Raw genomic sequence first — 16,324 nt, 5'->3', positions numbered from 1 at the left:
TACCTGATTCTCCCCAGAGTAGAGGCACCCGCAGCTGAAACAGCTGTGGTTGGAAGGTTTGGAATACTAACCCCCCCCCCCCCACGATCCAATGGCCCAGACTTCTTAATGCAACCTATCTTAAATACTCTCAACATTTACGTCTATTTTAATTGCTACCTAAAAGAATCAAAATTAAATTATTTCTAGTGAGGAGCAACAAAGACACAGAGGAACACTATATACATTTTCTTGTCTAAAATAGATCTCCAAACACAAACTGTGGAGCACACTTTAAATATAATCTTAATATGAATTCAAATAGTAAAGAAAAAAAAATAATCAAAGAAAGGTGGATCTCAGTGTAAGTAGTTGTAGGAAAATTTTTTGTTACCACTGTTTCCAAAGAGTGAAGACGGGTTCTAACTTTATTCTCCAACACAGATAAACACAAATTGTAACAGATAGACAGTGTTGGGCAAAACACTGCAGAAAGGTATATGAAATATGAAAACTCCCACTTAAGAGCATAACCATTAGCTGAGAGTGAATTAGTTGCTGGGGAGAAAAAGATACTTAAAGCTTGAAGGGAGAGAAACTGCTAGTCGAAATAGCAGTTTTGAGGGTTCATTTTTGTTGTTAATTCTATGTGGGAAGCTCTGCCTGAGGACATCATACCGTTTGGAATGCATAAAAGGGTGTAATGCTTTAATCCTATGATTTATTGTTTCTCTTACTAAATAGAGAGACGCCCGTATAAAAATCAATTTTTATATCCGTTTATCTTATTTTTCTTTGGTGTAGGACAACCTAATGATTTATATAGATTAGCTCAAGATACAATACCCAGGTTTACCCATCAAGTTAATTTAAAAATATCTATATGGCTTTCTCCTTAATAAATTTACTGAAAGAAAATGACTGGCAGGTATAGGGGTAGTGGTAGAATAAAATGGCGGAAGTAAATAAGGGACAAATGCATTCTAGCTGATTAGGAACAGCCAGAAAAGCTGAGTTTTCTAAATGTGGAGGGTGCCTGACGCCTGGGCATCTGGAGCTGTGGCCTATTTTCTCCACCTGTCATCAAGTGTTTCAGAGTATGCCCACATTTACACGTTTCCTGCCCGTTCCCACAGTACACGATTGGGAGAAGCAAGATCAACCTGCATTAACCCCTGTTTTGGGGAAAAAACAAAACAATGCCCCAAATATGAGGCACACTGAGGACTATGAATGTTAACAGAAGCCTCGAAGGAAAAAAGAGGTAAATGTTTTGATATAGAAACTACTTTGTTATCAATCTGTTATTTATCACCTTTCTGTATCCTACAACATAATACTTCCCCAGCAGAAGATTATGATCCTTTAAGCCAAATATTCCCAACTGTGGTTGTCAATGTAGAGGTCTTTATAGGAAAGGAACACCAGATGTGGTTCCATTAAAAATGAACCCTTTCCACAGTGCACATAAGGGCACACATTTTAGATCCATGAAGTTGACAGAAGCTTCTGTGTGGCCTCATTGCTAATTCAAAGAAAGCATTTGTTTGGGAGATTATATTCTTGTTTACACACAGCAATAACATCCAGAAATAAACAGCAAATACTATGAAGAAATTAGAAGTAAATTGCTTTCAATACAAATGTTAACACTTTTGTTCTAGTGTGAAAGTTTTTTTTTTTTTTTTCAAACAGTTAAATTAAAATTCATGGTTACAAATATGGAGGTCTTAAACAGGGAAAAATGTTAAATTTCTAGATTAACAAATTTGCCATATTCCATTAAAAACATGATTTGTGAGAGGCAAGATCAAATTATACCAATGCACTGTGGGAGGGTGGATAATTGTCCATCTCAGCAGAGAGGTAACTGAGCTGGAGCAGAGCTTAGAATTTTCCGAGGCAAGTAGTTACCATGGTAACATCTTGTCATTGGTGGCTACCTCTCCCGCATAGGGCCGGAAGACAATTTTGGTGTTGTGGTGAAGATGGCAGGGCCCCCCTCACCTCCCCTGCTCCTGTTGCTCTGCACATTTCTCCCCAGTGCATCTCGAATGTCTATGATCACAGGAAGATGGGAGAGAGAGTAGCACTGTTGCTAGGAAGGAGAGAAGCAAGTCAGAGGAGATGGCCATAGATGGCAAAATAGCAATTGGCGTGGTTCTGCTGCCACTAATCAACCTGAGCTAACAGCTGGAAAATTTAAGTACAAGTCAGTACTGTCTTCCAGTGTCGCCCAACTGTCTTTCAAATATAAGAGTTTTGGGAGGGGGGCGCCTGGGTGGCTCAGTCGGTTAAGTGGCCGACTTCAGCTCAGGTCATGATCTCGCGGTCCGTGAGTTCAAGCCCCACGTTGGGCTCTGGGCTGATGGCTCAGAGCCTGGAGCCTGCTTCCAATTCTGTGTCTCCCTCTCTCTCTACCCCTCCCCCGTTCATGCTCTGTCTCTGTCTCAAAAATAAATAAACGTTAAAAAAAAAAAAAAGAGTTTTGGGAGGAAAGTTGCTTTTTTCTTGGGTAACCACCACCAAGTCATTTAACGTCCTCCTCTACCAATCTCCTTAGTCATGGATTTCAACAATTCTTTGCAGCTCTCCCTCACCCGCGTTTCTTGCAGTCCTCATTGGTCTTCACTTTCTTTTCTATTTGTTAGTCTCCATTTTCCATCATGTCAACCACTCTCTGGCTACTACCCTCGTCTCTGAACCTGTGGTGCGCTAGAGTCATCAACTACCGGTTCCTGAGAAGCAACTGTTAGCACTTGGACATTGTGTGAGCCAGTTCTTAAGTCACTGGTACCTTGAAATTGGCCATGGTGGGAATATTTACACCATGGAAATTGGCTACAAATCAGGGATTCCCCTTTTCCTCATCCCTCTCCTCCCCCCAAGATCTGGTCTCTTAGTGCACCATTGCCCTGGCCCCACTGTCCTTCTTTTGCCTCATTCTGGCAAACCTCAACTCTGGGTCAAAATAACTCATTTCTTCATGAATACATCTGGGCTGCCGAGTGTTTCCAGAGAAACTCACAAAACACTGCAGATTTTTGCCACTATGAATTCATGATCTCCAACCATAGTCCAATAATCTTGTGTTTTCCCACTTAGTTCTTCCAATCTCTGCAATGTCTGTTCTAAAAACTTCTCTATGTTCTCTAACACCTCTTACTCTGTGTATTCCCTTCATTCTAGAATCTGCTTAACTGAAATAACACAAACCTTCAAATGAAATACTCTCAATTTTCTCATCAAACTGCACATTCCCTTTATGTCCATCGATTCTTCCTCATTCCCTTGAATGGAAAAAAGGTCCATTCTTTTTTAATCTAAGCCCTTATCTCCTCATAATCCTGTCTCTGTTGATATTTTCCCCTTTCTTTACTGAATTTTCAACATTTCTCTTTCTGTGGGCCTTTCCTTCTTATTTAAAGATGGAGTGGTCTGGTCCCTACATATCAACCCTCAGGATTCTCTGAGCTATAGTCACATTGGCCTTCTCCCAGTTTCTTAACCATACCTTACTCCTTCCTACCTCACAGTGTTTGTACATATTGTTCCTTCAGTCGGGAATGCCTTAGAATCTCAGTTCAAGAAAGCTTTCCCTAAATTGTTGGTTGAGTCAGTCAGGCTCCTTTGTTCCTTCTCCTCATATAGCCTTATTACATCCCATCTGAGCATTTATCTCACTCTGTAATTACACATTTACTAAGGTGACTATGTAATATTTCCACACAATAGTGTAAACCCCATGATTTCAGGGAGCATATCTGCTTTTGTTCTACCTGATATTCCCTGGATCTAGCACAGTGCCTGGTATACAGTAGGTGCTCAATGAAGAAACTGATTCGTTGAGGCTTTTTAGCATTTAAACACTCATTTTCCCATCCCCCCCAAACCCATCTCAACCTCTTATCTTCTCATCTCTCTCATACTTACGCCCTGGCCTGCTGGCCGTCTCTTCCATCTCCCATCTTCTCTCCACACTAAGCTTCTTAGAAGAATTGTGTTATCTTCCGTTCTCCATTTCCTCCCCTTCCACTTATTTCTTGAATCATTGGAGTTTATACTTCATCACTCCACTGAAACTGCTCTCACTAAGGCTATTAAGGACCTCTTTATCATTATTGCGCAATGTCTGCTTTCCACTCCTCAGTACCTTATATGACCTCTAAGCACTGCTGCCATTTATTCAACTTCTTCCTTCTTGAAAACAAATACATCTTCCCTTAGCATTCACACTTCACTTCTCTACTGGGTTTGCTCCTGCTGTCTCAGTCTCACCAGCTTCTACTTCTCAGCCCATTTTTTACACGTTAATGTATCTATCCTCAACACTCCTCTCTGCTCCTCTGTGAGAATTCACCCACTCCCGTGGTTTCAATGCCGATGACATCCAAATGCCTACTGTCAGCTCAGATCTCTAGCATCCACTTACTTGGTATCTCTATATATTTGGATATGAGTCTGTGGATACACATTGCAAACCTAACGTGTCCAACACTTCACTCACTGTGTTCCAGCCTTGTAACTTGTTGCTTTTTGTTTGTTCCCTTTGCAGTGTGATTACTACCAAGTTGCCTAAGAGTTCTGGGTGTCGTCGCGGCTCTCTTTCCCGGCTGTAATGCTCACATTTAATCACTAAGTTCTGTTGATTCCACCTCCTGAATATCTCTGGAATCTGTCCATCTCTCTCCAGCCCATAGCAGATACTCTGGTCACTTCTCACCGAATTGGTCTGTCACTAATATCTAATCTTACCCCTTTCAGTTCATCGCCACATAGCAGCCAGAAAGACCTTTCTAAAACAGCTGATCATTTCCACCTCCTATTTAACCCCTCACAATGCTTCCCATTGCCCCCAGGAAAAATCCAAATTGCGTACCATGGCTCACATGGCTTTGCACCAGCCGTCTGGCTCCTGGATACCTTGTCTTCCATTTCCTATTCTCCGGTCATCAACTATGATGAGGGCTTGGACAGTGCCATATTTTCCTACCTCTGGGCCTCTGCATATTCTTTGTTTGGAACATCCTTCCCCCTGCCTCGGATACTCTTTCACCCCTGCTAATCCTTAAAGTCTCATCTTAACTCCCGACACACGACAGGCACTCAAGTCACGATCTCACTGTGCACTCAGTAAATGAACTTTCTTTCTTAATTACCTTGTTTGAGTTCAATGTCACATTTTGAAGTTTTAATTTTGTTCAAATAATGAAATAGGCTAATTTCTATTTTAAAATTTTATTTTATGAAGATCCACCAACAGATTTTTGTTGTTGTTGTTGTTGTTAAAGTAGACTCCATGCCTATTGTGGAGCCTATCACGGGGCTTGAACTCACAATCCTGAAATCAAGACCTTAGCTGAAATCAAGAGTTGAATGCTTAACGGAGTCACCCAGGCGCACCCCCACAACAGAATATTTTGAGGATGTGATGAACTTTGCTACTAATGAGGTGCATCACAAATGAGGCATGTGCAACATTATTCCAAATAAAAATCAACTAGAAAGGAAGAAAGTGAAGGAAGGAAGGAAGGAAAGAAGGAAGGAAGGAAGGGAGGGAAGGAGGGAAGAAGGAGGAAGGGAGGGAGGGAAGGAAGGGGGGGAGGGAAGGAAGGGGAGAAGGAAGGAAGGAAGGAAGGAAGGAAGGAAGGAAGGAAGGAAAACAGACAAGACTTGCTTCCCAGTCTTTAGAGAGTAATTCTTAGGAAAAGTTTACATGTCCACAGAAGTAAGGTATACACAGTACTCTAACTTCTACTACAGGTATTTTACTCTTCTAGTTTATTTTTCTTTATTCCTATGAGAGCAACGGCAGCTAAATGAATTCCATTATAATTAAAAGACTCAAAATTTTAGTATTTCATCCTTATAGCATTGAATACATAACATCATACATAGCATTGAATCATATGGAGGCATGAAATACTGAATTAAATTATATACGATGTTTAATATCTGACATTTTTTACCAAAAAGAATGGCAATTTCATCAATTCAACCTAATATAATATAAATGATACTGAATAAAAATATATAAAAAAGGTCAAGAGTTATAAAGTTTATATATATAAGCCCTTGAATATTTGTAGATACCCATTCATAAACTCTTACATGCTCTACAGAAATATCAATTTACTTAACAAGTTTAAGATTGTTCCACAATATAGAGGTTAATTTTTTTGAGTCACTGAATTCCTGAATCTAATAAGGGGAGCCTGGGTGGCTCGGTCAGTGGGCTGTCCAACCTTGGCTCAGGTCCTGATCTCATGGTTTATGAGTTGAATCCCCGTGTTGGGCTCTGGACTGACAGCTCAGAGCCTGGAGCCTGCTTCAGATTCTGTGTCTCCCTCTCTCTCTGCCCCTCCCCTGCTCCTGTTCTCTCTCTCTAAAATAAATAAAAATATTTAAAAAATTAAGAGATTAAAAGAATCTAATAAAAGGTATATAGTCTCTTACCAGGAAAAACAAAATCCTCATATGCTTGTATAAAGAAATAAAAATTTCTACTGATTTAGAGTCCACGAAGCCAAGAATCAAGTTTAAGAAGGTCTGTAATAGCAGAATTTGTAACTACAAGGTAACATTTGAATAACAATATTCAACAAAACCCGAGGAAGTGTATATTCAATATGACTTTTCAAATCAAGTCTGATGGGTCAGCATATTTCCTGATTTTATTAAACTGTCTAAAACCATAGGAGCAGGGAGATATTTGAAAATTTTAAAACATGTTACTTAAATCAGAAAAAATAAACACAAAAACATTTTTGATATTTACTATTACACAGCTTTTCAAAGAATAAAGTTATTTATCTAATCCAGTGGGGTTTGTTAATACATCTTGTTGGTACACTCACAGAAATAAACCACACACAGGGCTAGTAAGTTATTTTTCACCTGCAACTCTCCCACCTATTTTAAAACCAGTCCGTTCACTGAAATCACTGATCACCTAGTTCTTTAAAAGTTAGAGGAAAGTGATTCATTTTATTGGGTAATTAATTAAATGAGAACATGTCCATTCAAAGAAGATACAACCATACACGGATCCTAACTTTGAAAATAATTAAAATTAAAACAATTTTCATTATTTTTGGCCAACATTCTATCTTTAATCTCAAGGCTATACCTAAGAAATGGTGAGTGCAACTTTTTTGCCTCTTCCCTACCTGCCGTCACCTTTGTCTAACACGTAGCCTTGATCTCTCAATCCGCTGGTTCCTAAAATTTCCAGTTGCTAGCATATCCTGCTATAATGATGGCATGATGACTCACATTCTCACCACACCCCTACTTCCATTATTCACTGTTAACACCTCTTACAAGTTGCAGCATATCAGGATGGGGAAGGGGGAGGTGGTGAGAAGAGTATGACAGGCCTCAGGGTGTTTTCAATATTGCAAGCTGTTGTGAGATCGAGTTAGTGGGTTATGACTACCTTTTCAGTTTGAAGACTTTTCTTGGGGGGAGGGGAGTTTAAATGACACAAAATACAAAACAGTAGTAGAGAGAGGAAACATCAGAGTGCGTGACAAATTACAAGGGTAAGTTTTTATTCGGATGTGTCTGGGTGGTCAGGGTTTTAATATAAAAGCTATTTTAAAATGTAGGTCTCAGTTTAAACACAATTTTAAAACTTTAGGTTGGAAACCTATGCTCTAGTTCTGGCAGGGTGCTTGGATATTGTACTACTTACGTCTTCCTTCTCTGAGTTTCACCTCACATCTGCCTCATAACCGTGTTATAAATTAAAAAGATGTCTTGTGATACAAAAATCAATGTATTTCTGCGTGTATTCTACGTGTATTTCTATACATGAATAAGAAACTATCAGAAAGAGAAATTAGAAAACAATCCCATTTATAATTGCATCAAAAAATACCTAGGAATAAGTTTAACCAAGGGAAGATCTGTACACTGAAAACTAAAAGACATTAATGAAAGAAACTGAAGACACAAATAAGTAGAAAGACACTCCATGCTCATAGATTAGAAGAATTAATATTGTTAAAATGTCCATATACTCCAAGCAATCTATAGATTCAATGTCATCTCTATCAAAATTCCAGCGGCATATTTCACAGAAACATAACAATTTTAAAATTTCTCTGGAACCAGGAAAGATCCAATACCCAAAGCAATCTTGAGAGGGAAGAACAAAGCTGGAGGCATCACTCTCTGACTTCAAACTATATTGCAAAGCCAAATTAATCGAATCAGTATGGTAGTAGCATTAAAAAACAGACATGTAGGGGCGCCTGGGTGGCGCAGTCGGTTAAGCGTCCGACTTCGGCCAGGTCACGATCTCGCGGTCCGTGAGTTCGAGCCCCGCGTCAGGCTCTGGGCTGATGGCTCGGAGCCTGGAGCCTGTTTCCGATTCTGTGTCTCCCTCTCTCTCTCTGCCCCTCCCCCGTTCATGCTCTGTCTCTCTCTGTCCCAAAAATAAATAAAAAACGTTGAAAAAAAAATAAAAAAAAAAAAAACAGACATGTAGATCAGTGGAACAGAATAGAAAAGTCAGAAATAAATCCATGCATATATGGTCAATTAATTTACAACAAAGGAGCCAGGACTGTATATCCTGGGGGGAAAGGACAATTTCTTCAATAAAGGAGGATGGGAAAACTGGAAGGCCATGTACAAAAGAATGAAACTGGACCACTATCTTACACCATACACAAAAATTAACTCAAAATGGATGAAAGACTTGAACATAAGATATGAAACCATAAAACTCCTAGAAGAAAACATAGGTGGTAAGCTCCTTGACATTGGTCTTGGTGGTGATTGTTTTTGGATTTGACATAAAAAAACAAAGACAAAAAAAAAAGGAAAAATAAACAAGTAGGACTACATCACACTAAAAAACTTCTGCACAGCAAAGGAAAATCATCAACAAAAGGAAAAGGCAATATATTGAATGAGAGAAAATACTTGCAAATCATATGTCTTATAAAGGGTTAATGTCTAAAATATATAAAGAACTCATATAACTCAATAGCAAAAAACCCCAAACAATCCAATTAAAAAATGGGCAGAGGATCTGAATTGACCTTTTTCCAAAGAAGACATGCAAATGACCAACAGGTACATGAAAAGGTGTTCAACGCCACTAATCATCAGGGAAATGCAAATCAAAATCACAATGAGATATCACTTCACACCTGTTAGAGTGGCTCTTATCAAAAAGATAAGAAATAAGTGTTGGCAAGGATATGGAGAAAAGGGAACTCTTGTGCAACTGTTGGTGGCAATGTAAACTGGTGCAACCACAATGGAAGATGAAGGTTCTTCAAATAATTAAATTAAAATTAAAAATTAAAACTACTAGACAATCCAGCAATTTCACTCCTGGTTGTTTATCTGAATAAAACGAAAACACTAATTTGAAAACATAACATGCACCCCTATGTTCACTGCAGCATTATCTACAATAGCCAGTAATGGAAACCACCTAAATGGCCACTGATGGATGAAGGGCTAAAGAAAATGTGGTACACGTACACAATGGAATATTATTCAGCCACAATAAAGAATGAAATCTTGCCATTGGGCACAATATGGCACTTGAGGGCATTATGTTAAGTGAAATAGGTCAGGCAGAAAAAGATAAATATGGTATGATCTCACTTATTTGTGGAATCTAAAACAAAACAAAATGAAACAAAAATAAAACAAAAACACCAAGCTCATGGATATAAGAGAACAGATTGATGCCTGAGGCAGGGAGTGTAGGAGGGGGCAAAGTAGGTAAAGGGGGTCAAAACGTACAAATTTCATTATAAAATGATGACATTATTCATTATAAAATAAATGAGCCATGAGGATGTACCATACAGCATAGTGACCATAGTTGGTACCATACTGCATGTTTAAAAGTACCTAAGGGAGTGGATCTTGAAAGTCCTCACCCCAAGAAACAAATTTTGCAAGTGAAACAAACACAATGTTATGTGAATTATACCATGATAAAAACTAGTGTCCTGTGAGTACTATTTTAAATACCCAAGAAAAAGTTACTTTCCTTAGATAACGCAAAAACAAAAAACAAACCCCCAAACAAAACGTAAAAACAAAAAACAGAATCAAGTAACGCTATTCTTACTTGAAATAACAATTCACGTCTACCTGTTCATCTTCACGCAAGTCACTCTGGTTGGACATATTCATTCCAGAAATGGTCCACTCTGATCATATTTTGAACTTACTTTCTAACATTTTAAGTTTCTGTGTCTTTCGGATCCCATGTTTCCAGCCTGACAATTGTTAGTTGCCTACAACCCCTAAGTAGCTTCATAAATTATATTGGAAAAAAAAAATCCTTCCCTATGTATCTCATAATTTTGAATTGTTTTCCTGGGTTTTTCATTACCAATGATTATCCAATGCTACCAAATTTCCTTTGAAGACATTTAGCTTTCTACCTTACTAGTTCTCCTAACTCTCTAATTTTTCACACTTAGAAATGAATGTTTTATTTTAACAGATTCCTACAGCACTGTTCCACTTACAGTACTTTTCTCTGACAGCTCTGGAACAATCAGGGGCTGAAGTCTGTCTTTCAAACCAACGTCCCACAAAATTCAAAGTCACAATGGCCACTGCAATGTGCTTTCAAAGTCCTCAGACAAATGTGGCTCATGCTTAGTCATTTGGCCCAGCCAAATAAAACAATCAGTCCTGAAGGCTTTAAAAGTCTGCATTCCAGGATGAAGATTCAGAGACCTATTTTTCTTGATATCTTTGGAAAATGATTTTTTTTTGAATATAGAATTCACTTGAAAGACAATATAGTTTTTCTTCCCAGTTATTCCCAGTTATTTACTTTCAACATTGAATTGGACTTTCTAACATTTAGAATTTACTTTAAAATAAGTTAAAATAAAAAAAAAAAAACAGTGTCACACCAAAAAAAGTGTTCAAGTAGGTATGGTGCTTAGATGAAGTCTATGTCAAAGTACATTGGAAGTAATAAGTTTAATAACTCCACAGCAATTCTATCTACTTATCGCCTAATCCAAAATCTGTGGAGTCATCTTGACTCCCTATTTCCTCTCATAACCATGTGTAATGTGTCATGAAATCCTCTTGGTTCTCTTTCAAAATATACTCAGGTTCCAGTCACCTCCATCTCCACTCCATCTCCATCCCCAATGTTCTCAGCGGGCAAACACTATCATTACTTCTCAACAAGATTACTGCAGAAACCCCTGTCGGATCTCCCTACGTTCACCCTTACCTTGTGGTAGTCTGTTCTCAACACAGTAAGTAAGCATTGTGATCCTCTGAAACCTCAGACAGATCATATCACTTTTCCACTCAAAACTCTGGAAGGGCTAGCCGCTTCACCCAAAGTAAAGCCTAACTCCTACATTCGCTGGCTCCTTGTAAACTCTCGAACTTCCTCTCCTATAGCTCTCATTTTCATTCACTTCGCTCCAGCTACACTGGCCTTCTTGCTGTTCTTCCAACCCACCAGGCATGAGCCAGCGGCAGGACCTTTGAACTTGCTGGAATGCTCTTCCCCTAGACATCTCCATGGCTAACCCTTCTTTCACTCTCTTAAAGAGGTCTACCCACTCTGACTACCTAATAACAACTGTAACTTTCCTTCTCCTCCTCAATCTGGTCTTGTTTATTTCACCGTATGTTTCCTTTTTTCATAGCTATTTATCACCTTCTAACACATTAAATACATTCTTTACTTATTATGTTAGTCATTTATTGTCTGTTTCCTTCTGTAAGAACATAAGGTCCGTAAGACATAGGATCTCTGTCTCTTTGTTCAAAAGGGAAATTTCTATTTATGTATTTAGGTTAGGTTAAGAAGATTCCCGAGTATTTTCCAGAGGTACAAGAATTAACACTTGTAAATTGGTTCCAATTTTTTTAAAAAAATGTGTTCTCTAATCTGATCCCACAATTTTCTGGATAGAAATTTCCATATCAAATTATTTTATAAATCTCACTTAGTTTTATTAGGCATATGATAAGGAGCAATGTATCGACAGCCATTTTGCAGATGTGGGATGGAAGTGGACAGATCAACATCCAAAGCTTTCCAAGTCCCTTAGAGAAAAGAAAGCACTGTCTAAGCAGGCTTTTCTTGCTTTGTTGTAAATAATCCTAAAACAGATGGCCAAAAGCTAAATGCTAAGTCTGCTGCCATGGAAACCACTATCACAGTGGCCCATTCTAGAGCCCTACCTATAAGATAAACGTTTGTCTTCCTATTGTTACAATCTGAACCTACTAACTTTCACTCCAAGTCCTACTAGAAGTTATTTTATACATATCAGCCTCACAAAAAAGTCTGAGACTAGTTCATACATACTATCACCCTAACATAGCCAAAGTCCAGCAATGTACAGAGAAAGCGTTTAAAATAATTCTTTCTTCATTCAAGTTGTATCTTTATTATATATAAATTCATGTATCTTACCTTAATATTGCAAGCCTGCTCCATCAATCTTCTGGCATTTTCCTCAGCCCTGTATCTTTTTGGAAGCTGAACTCTGAAAAACTTTAAAGCACCTTCAAAATCAGCCTGCAGAAGATCTTCCTTTGAGGTCTGCAAAATAATTCCGAGAATTATCATTACATTTTAGCCTGCACTCAGGACAAATACATTGAAAAATGAATTTGTTTTCCTGAATGCACATTTGTAGCTAAGATCTAACTTAGTTCCATAAGTTTTTAGGAACATATTTCTAGCCCCTTTACTATTTGCTGAAATAAGTCACCATGAATCCTAGACACAATATAAGAATTAACAGGCTAGCATATTTAATTTATATAACCTAGAGATTAGAATGATGGATCCCAGCAAAGCTAACCAAGTTATAGCTCTGAGAAGGAAAAGTGCAAGAAAAGCAAAAAATGTGTAACTCTGATCTATGACTTTAGTTTGCTGGATATTTTAAGGGTATTATTAGAAACCTGGCTTGGGGTGCCCGGGTGGTGGGTTACTCAGTCAGTTAAGTGACTGACTCGGGCGTGATCTCATGGTTTCTGAGCTCAAGCCCAGTGTCAGGCTCTGTGCTGACAGTGCAGAGCTTGCTTGGGATTCTGTCTCCCTCTCTCTCAAAATAAATAGATAAACTTAAATTTTTTTTCCAAAAAAAGACAAAAAAAGAAACCTGGCTGAAGATATAGAGAAGGTAAAGTATATTAGAATCACATAAGGAACACCTAATGGGAGGACTTTTCAACTAATGACAACAACAGTTCAAGAAAATAAGAAATTGATCCCCCACCTTAAAAAATGCCATGAAAAAATAAATAAATCACTTAATGACTGAACTTCGTATGAAAACTACTGTTTGTAAAATTTACTTCTTTAAGAAATAACCACTTAGAAATGAATATATGCATGCATGGAAAAAAGACTGAAAGGAAATAAAAGGTTTCTCTGGATAGTGGGATCATGGTTTCACCCCGCCCCCCTTATATATTGCTGTATTTGCTGCAGTAAAGATTTTGTAATAAGAAAGACAATAAAGGGTGCCAGGCTGGCTCAGTCAGTAGAGCCTGTGACCCTTGATCTTGGGGTTGTGGGTTTAAGTTTCATGTTGGGTGTGGAGCCTACTTTAAAAAAAAATGAGGGGCACCTGGATGGCTCAGTCAGTGTAAGCATCTGACTTTGGCTTAGATCATTATCCTGTGGTTTGTGGGTTCAAGCCCCACATTGGACTCTGTGCTGACAGCTCAGAGCCTGGAGCCTGCTTCAGATCCTATGTCTCCCTCTCTTTCTGCCCCTCTTCTGCTCATGCTCTGTGTCTCTCAAAAATAAACATTAAAAATTTTGTTTTAAAAATGAAAAAAAGCAATAAGTATTTTATTAAAAAACTGTCAGCAATCTTTGGCAAACACCATGATACAAATTATGGATTAAAGCAGACTAGGTACACAGAAGTAAGTCAAAGAGAAATAAGGTGTTTCAAGAGCCAGAAATTAATTGTCAAAAACTTCAGTAATAAAATGAAAAACAACAAAACAAAAAAACGCAACCGAGATGTTTAGAAATCATAGAACTATGCGCTAATTCAAAATATCACTTTATCTCGATTCAAATGTAGACCTGATCAACCTTAACAGCTGTACCGAAAGAGTATAAGGAAGTTGGAGAAATTCCTGCTGACGACAGGGCCCAAGTTGTCTTCACCACCCTGGTCCAAGCCATTGTCATCTCTTCGGTGAGCCATTGCAGTAACTCCCTGAGTGGTCTCCCCATTTCCACTTTGGCTCCCCATAGCCCACTTTCCCTATCATAGCCAGATGATACCCTTTAACATCATGTGGTTCTTCTGTATAAAGCCCTCCAGCGGTTCTACTGTGCTCAGAATAAAATCCAGTATCATTACCACTGCCTGCAAGACCTTTCATGATCTGGAGCCCCTGCTTCCCCTCCAACCTCATCTGGAACCACGTCCCCCTCCTGTTCTCAAGCTCCAGGCACACTGGCCTTGTTTCGTTTTTTTGTACACATCAAGTTCATTGCTGAACGCAACCGCCCTTACTGTTCCCTCTGCCTGGAATCATCTTTCCCCAGATCTTCATAAGGAGAGCAACTTTCTGTGATTTAGATTTTAGCTCAAGTGGAAGATCAGAGTGAGGCCTCTTCTAAGCACTTAAATTCTCCCCCCCACACCCCCAGCCCATCAAGTAATTTTCCACCAACTAATTTTTCTGTTTTATATCTCTTTCCGCCTAAGGAAAGGGGCCTTGTCTGTCTTGTTCTTTGCTGTGTCCACAGTGATAAAACTATTAACTGGAATATAGAAGGTTCTCAATTAAAATTTACTGAATGAATTTCTGCTTTCATCTCCCCTCCCTTTTAAACAGAATCATATGAAGTAAAGGAAAATATTAATTCATCCACCAGGCATTTTCACAAGGGTACTAGGTTGCTTCAGCTTTACATCCAAACTAGTAGTCAGAAAGTAGAGCTAGGCTAACAGTGGCAGTGGAAAAAACAAGCCTCAGTACCTCTCAGATTTATTTCCTCCCTCACGGACACTCAGACACGATGACAGTAAGTGGTAGAGAGAATGTTTATCATGATAGAGTGTTATCAACTCACCTTAACTTATTTGGAAAAGACAGTTATCGGGAACTTCAGCCTAAAAGAGGCCTTCTCTGGCTAAGATATCAATTGCTCAATTATTGGGAAAAGCATCCAGCTACCAGATAAACTGGACACACTATATCCTTAGTCTTCCTTTTTCATCTGTAATACTGGGTCTGATGATCAGCTCTCTGGTGATCATCAGGAAAATTCAAGACAGGCTGCTTCTAGAGTTTGTAGGGAAACAAGATTAGCAGCTTTCCTCAGAACCCCAAAGCTTCTGAGGGCATCGCTTGATTTTCAGTGCAACTAACCTCTAGTTCCCTGGCAACAGGTGCCCCCAGTGGTGGCGTGGTTCCTTGTCTGCAGGCAGGAGCATGATTACCTAATTTTCTCATGCTGCCCCAGGCCTAATTTCAAGTCCAGTCTTGGAGTTCATGTGAAAGCAGAAAGATGAGGCCTCAAGATGAAGAATCATACAGCCTGTGACATGTGACCTCTGGTCAGACAGGGGGTGGCCATGTAGAAAGAGATGCTGTTGGAAGGAGGCTATACTCTGGGGCGGGGGAGGGGGGGAGGAGGGGCGTGTAGCCAGAAGATCCCCATCTGGGTGGGGCTGAGTCTCAGGAAACCAGAATTCGAGGGCCCTATGATTGTCCTTTCCAAGACACTGCTGGTGTCAGGGATGCTGTGGATCCCATGGCTTGGCCACCTCAGTTAAGCCCCATTGGAGAGGAGCTCTCACAATCACGGAGCAGAAAGACTCAAGCAGACACATGTGTGGAAACTGCATATTATTCAGTCCCTTAATCCCAGCCTCTAGAAGGTAGTTGGCAATTAAAGGTACAAACAAGGCTGCAAAGGATGAAATAAATTCTGACGCCAACTCTGACTAACTCACGGTGCGGCCTCTGTCTCTCCTGTCCTACTTCAAAAAGGGAGCATCTTTAACCTCAAGTATTTGAGAAGGAAATGAGTTAGGTCATATGAGTGCATTTTGTGAACCCAAAACAAATATAAGATATGAGAGTTTGGAAGGCTGCCTCTGTGTTGCTCAGGTATGTTCAGCTACTGATATTTTAGTGGCTAAAAACAGTACCCTCCTGGGGCGCCTGGGTGGCGCAGTCGGTTAAGCGTCCGACTTCGGCCAGGTCACGATCTCGCGGTCCGTGAGTTCGAGCCCCGCGCCAGGCTCTGGGCTGATGGCTCGGAGCCTGGAGCCTGTTTCCGATTCTGTGTCTCCCTCTCTCTCTGCCCCTCCCCCGTTCATGCTCTGTC

At 39.5% G+C, this 16,324-nt stretch overlaps 1 protein-coding gene across 7 annotated transcripts in view; it reads right to left on the bottom strand.

Moving 5' to 3' along the window:
• The window catches only part of RABGAP1L (RAB GTPase activating protein 1 like), a 763,363-nt gene that overhangs the window by 142,376 nt on the left and 604,663 nt on the right, over positions 1-16,324 (bottom strand). For all 7 annotated transcript variants that reach the window (XM_049635168.1, XM_049635167.1, XM_049635169.1 and 4 more), the window contains one exon: positions 12,422-12,550. In XM_049635168.1, the coding sequence (XP_049491125.1) occupies positions 12,422-12,550 (129 nt within the window). The remainder of the gene's footprint in view (positions 1-12,421; positions 12,551-16,324) is intronic.

The sequence above is a fragment of the Panthera uncia genome, chromosome F1 (genome assembly GCF_023721935.1).
Source record: "Panthera uncia isolate 11264 chromosome F1, Puncia_PCG_1.0, whole genome shotgun sequence".
Taxonomy (NCBI): Eukaryota; Metazoa; Chordata; class Mammalia; order Carnivora; family Felidae; genus Panthera; species Panthera uncia.
This window is presented reverse-complemented; position numbering and strand designations above follow the sequence as displayed.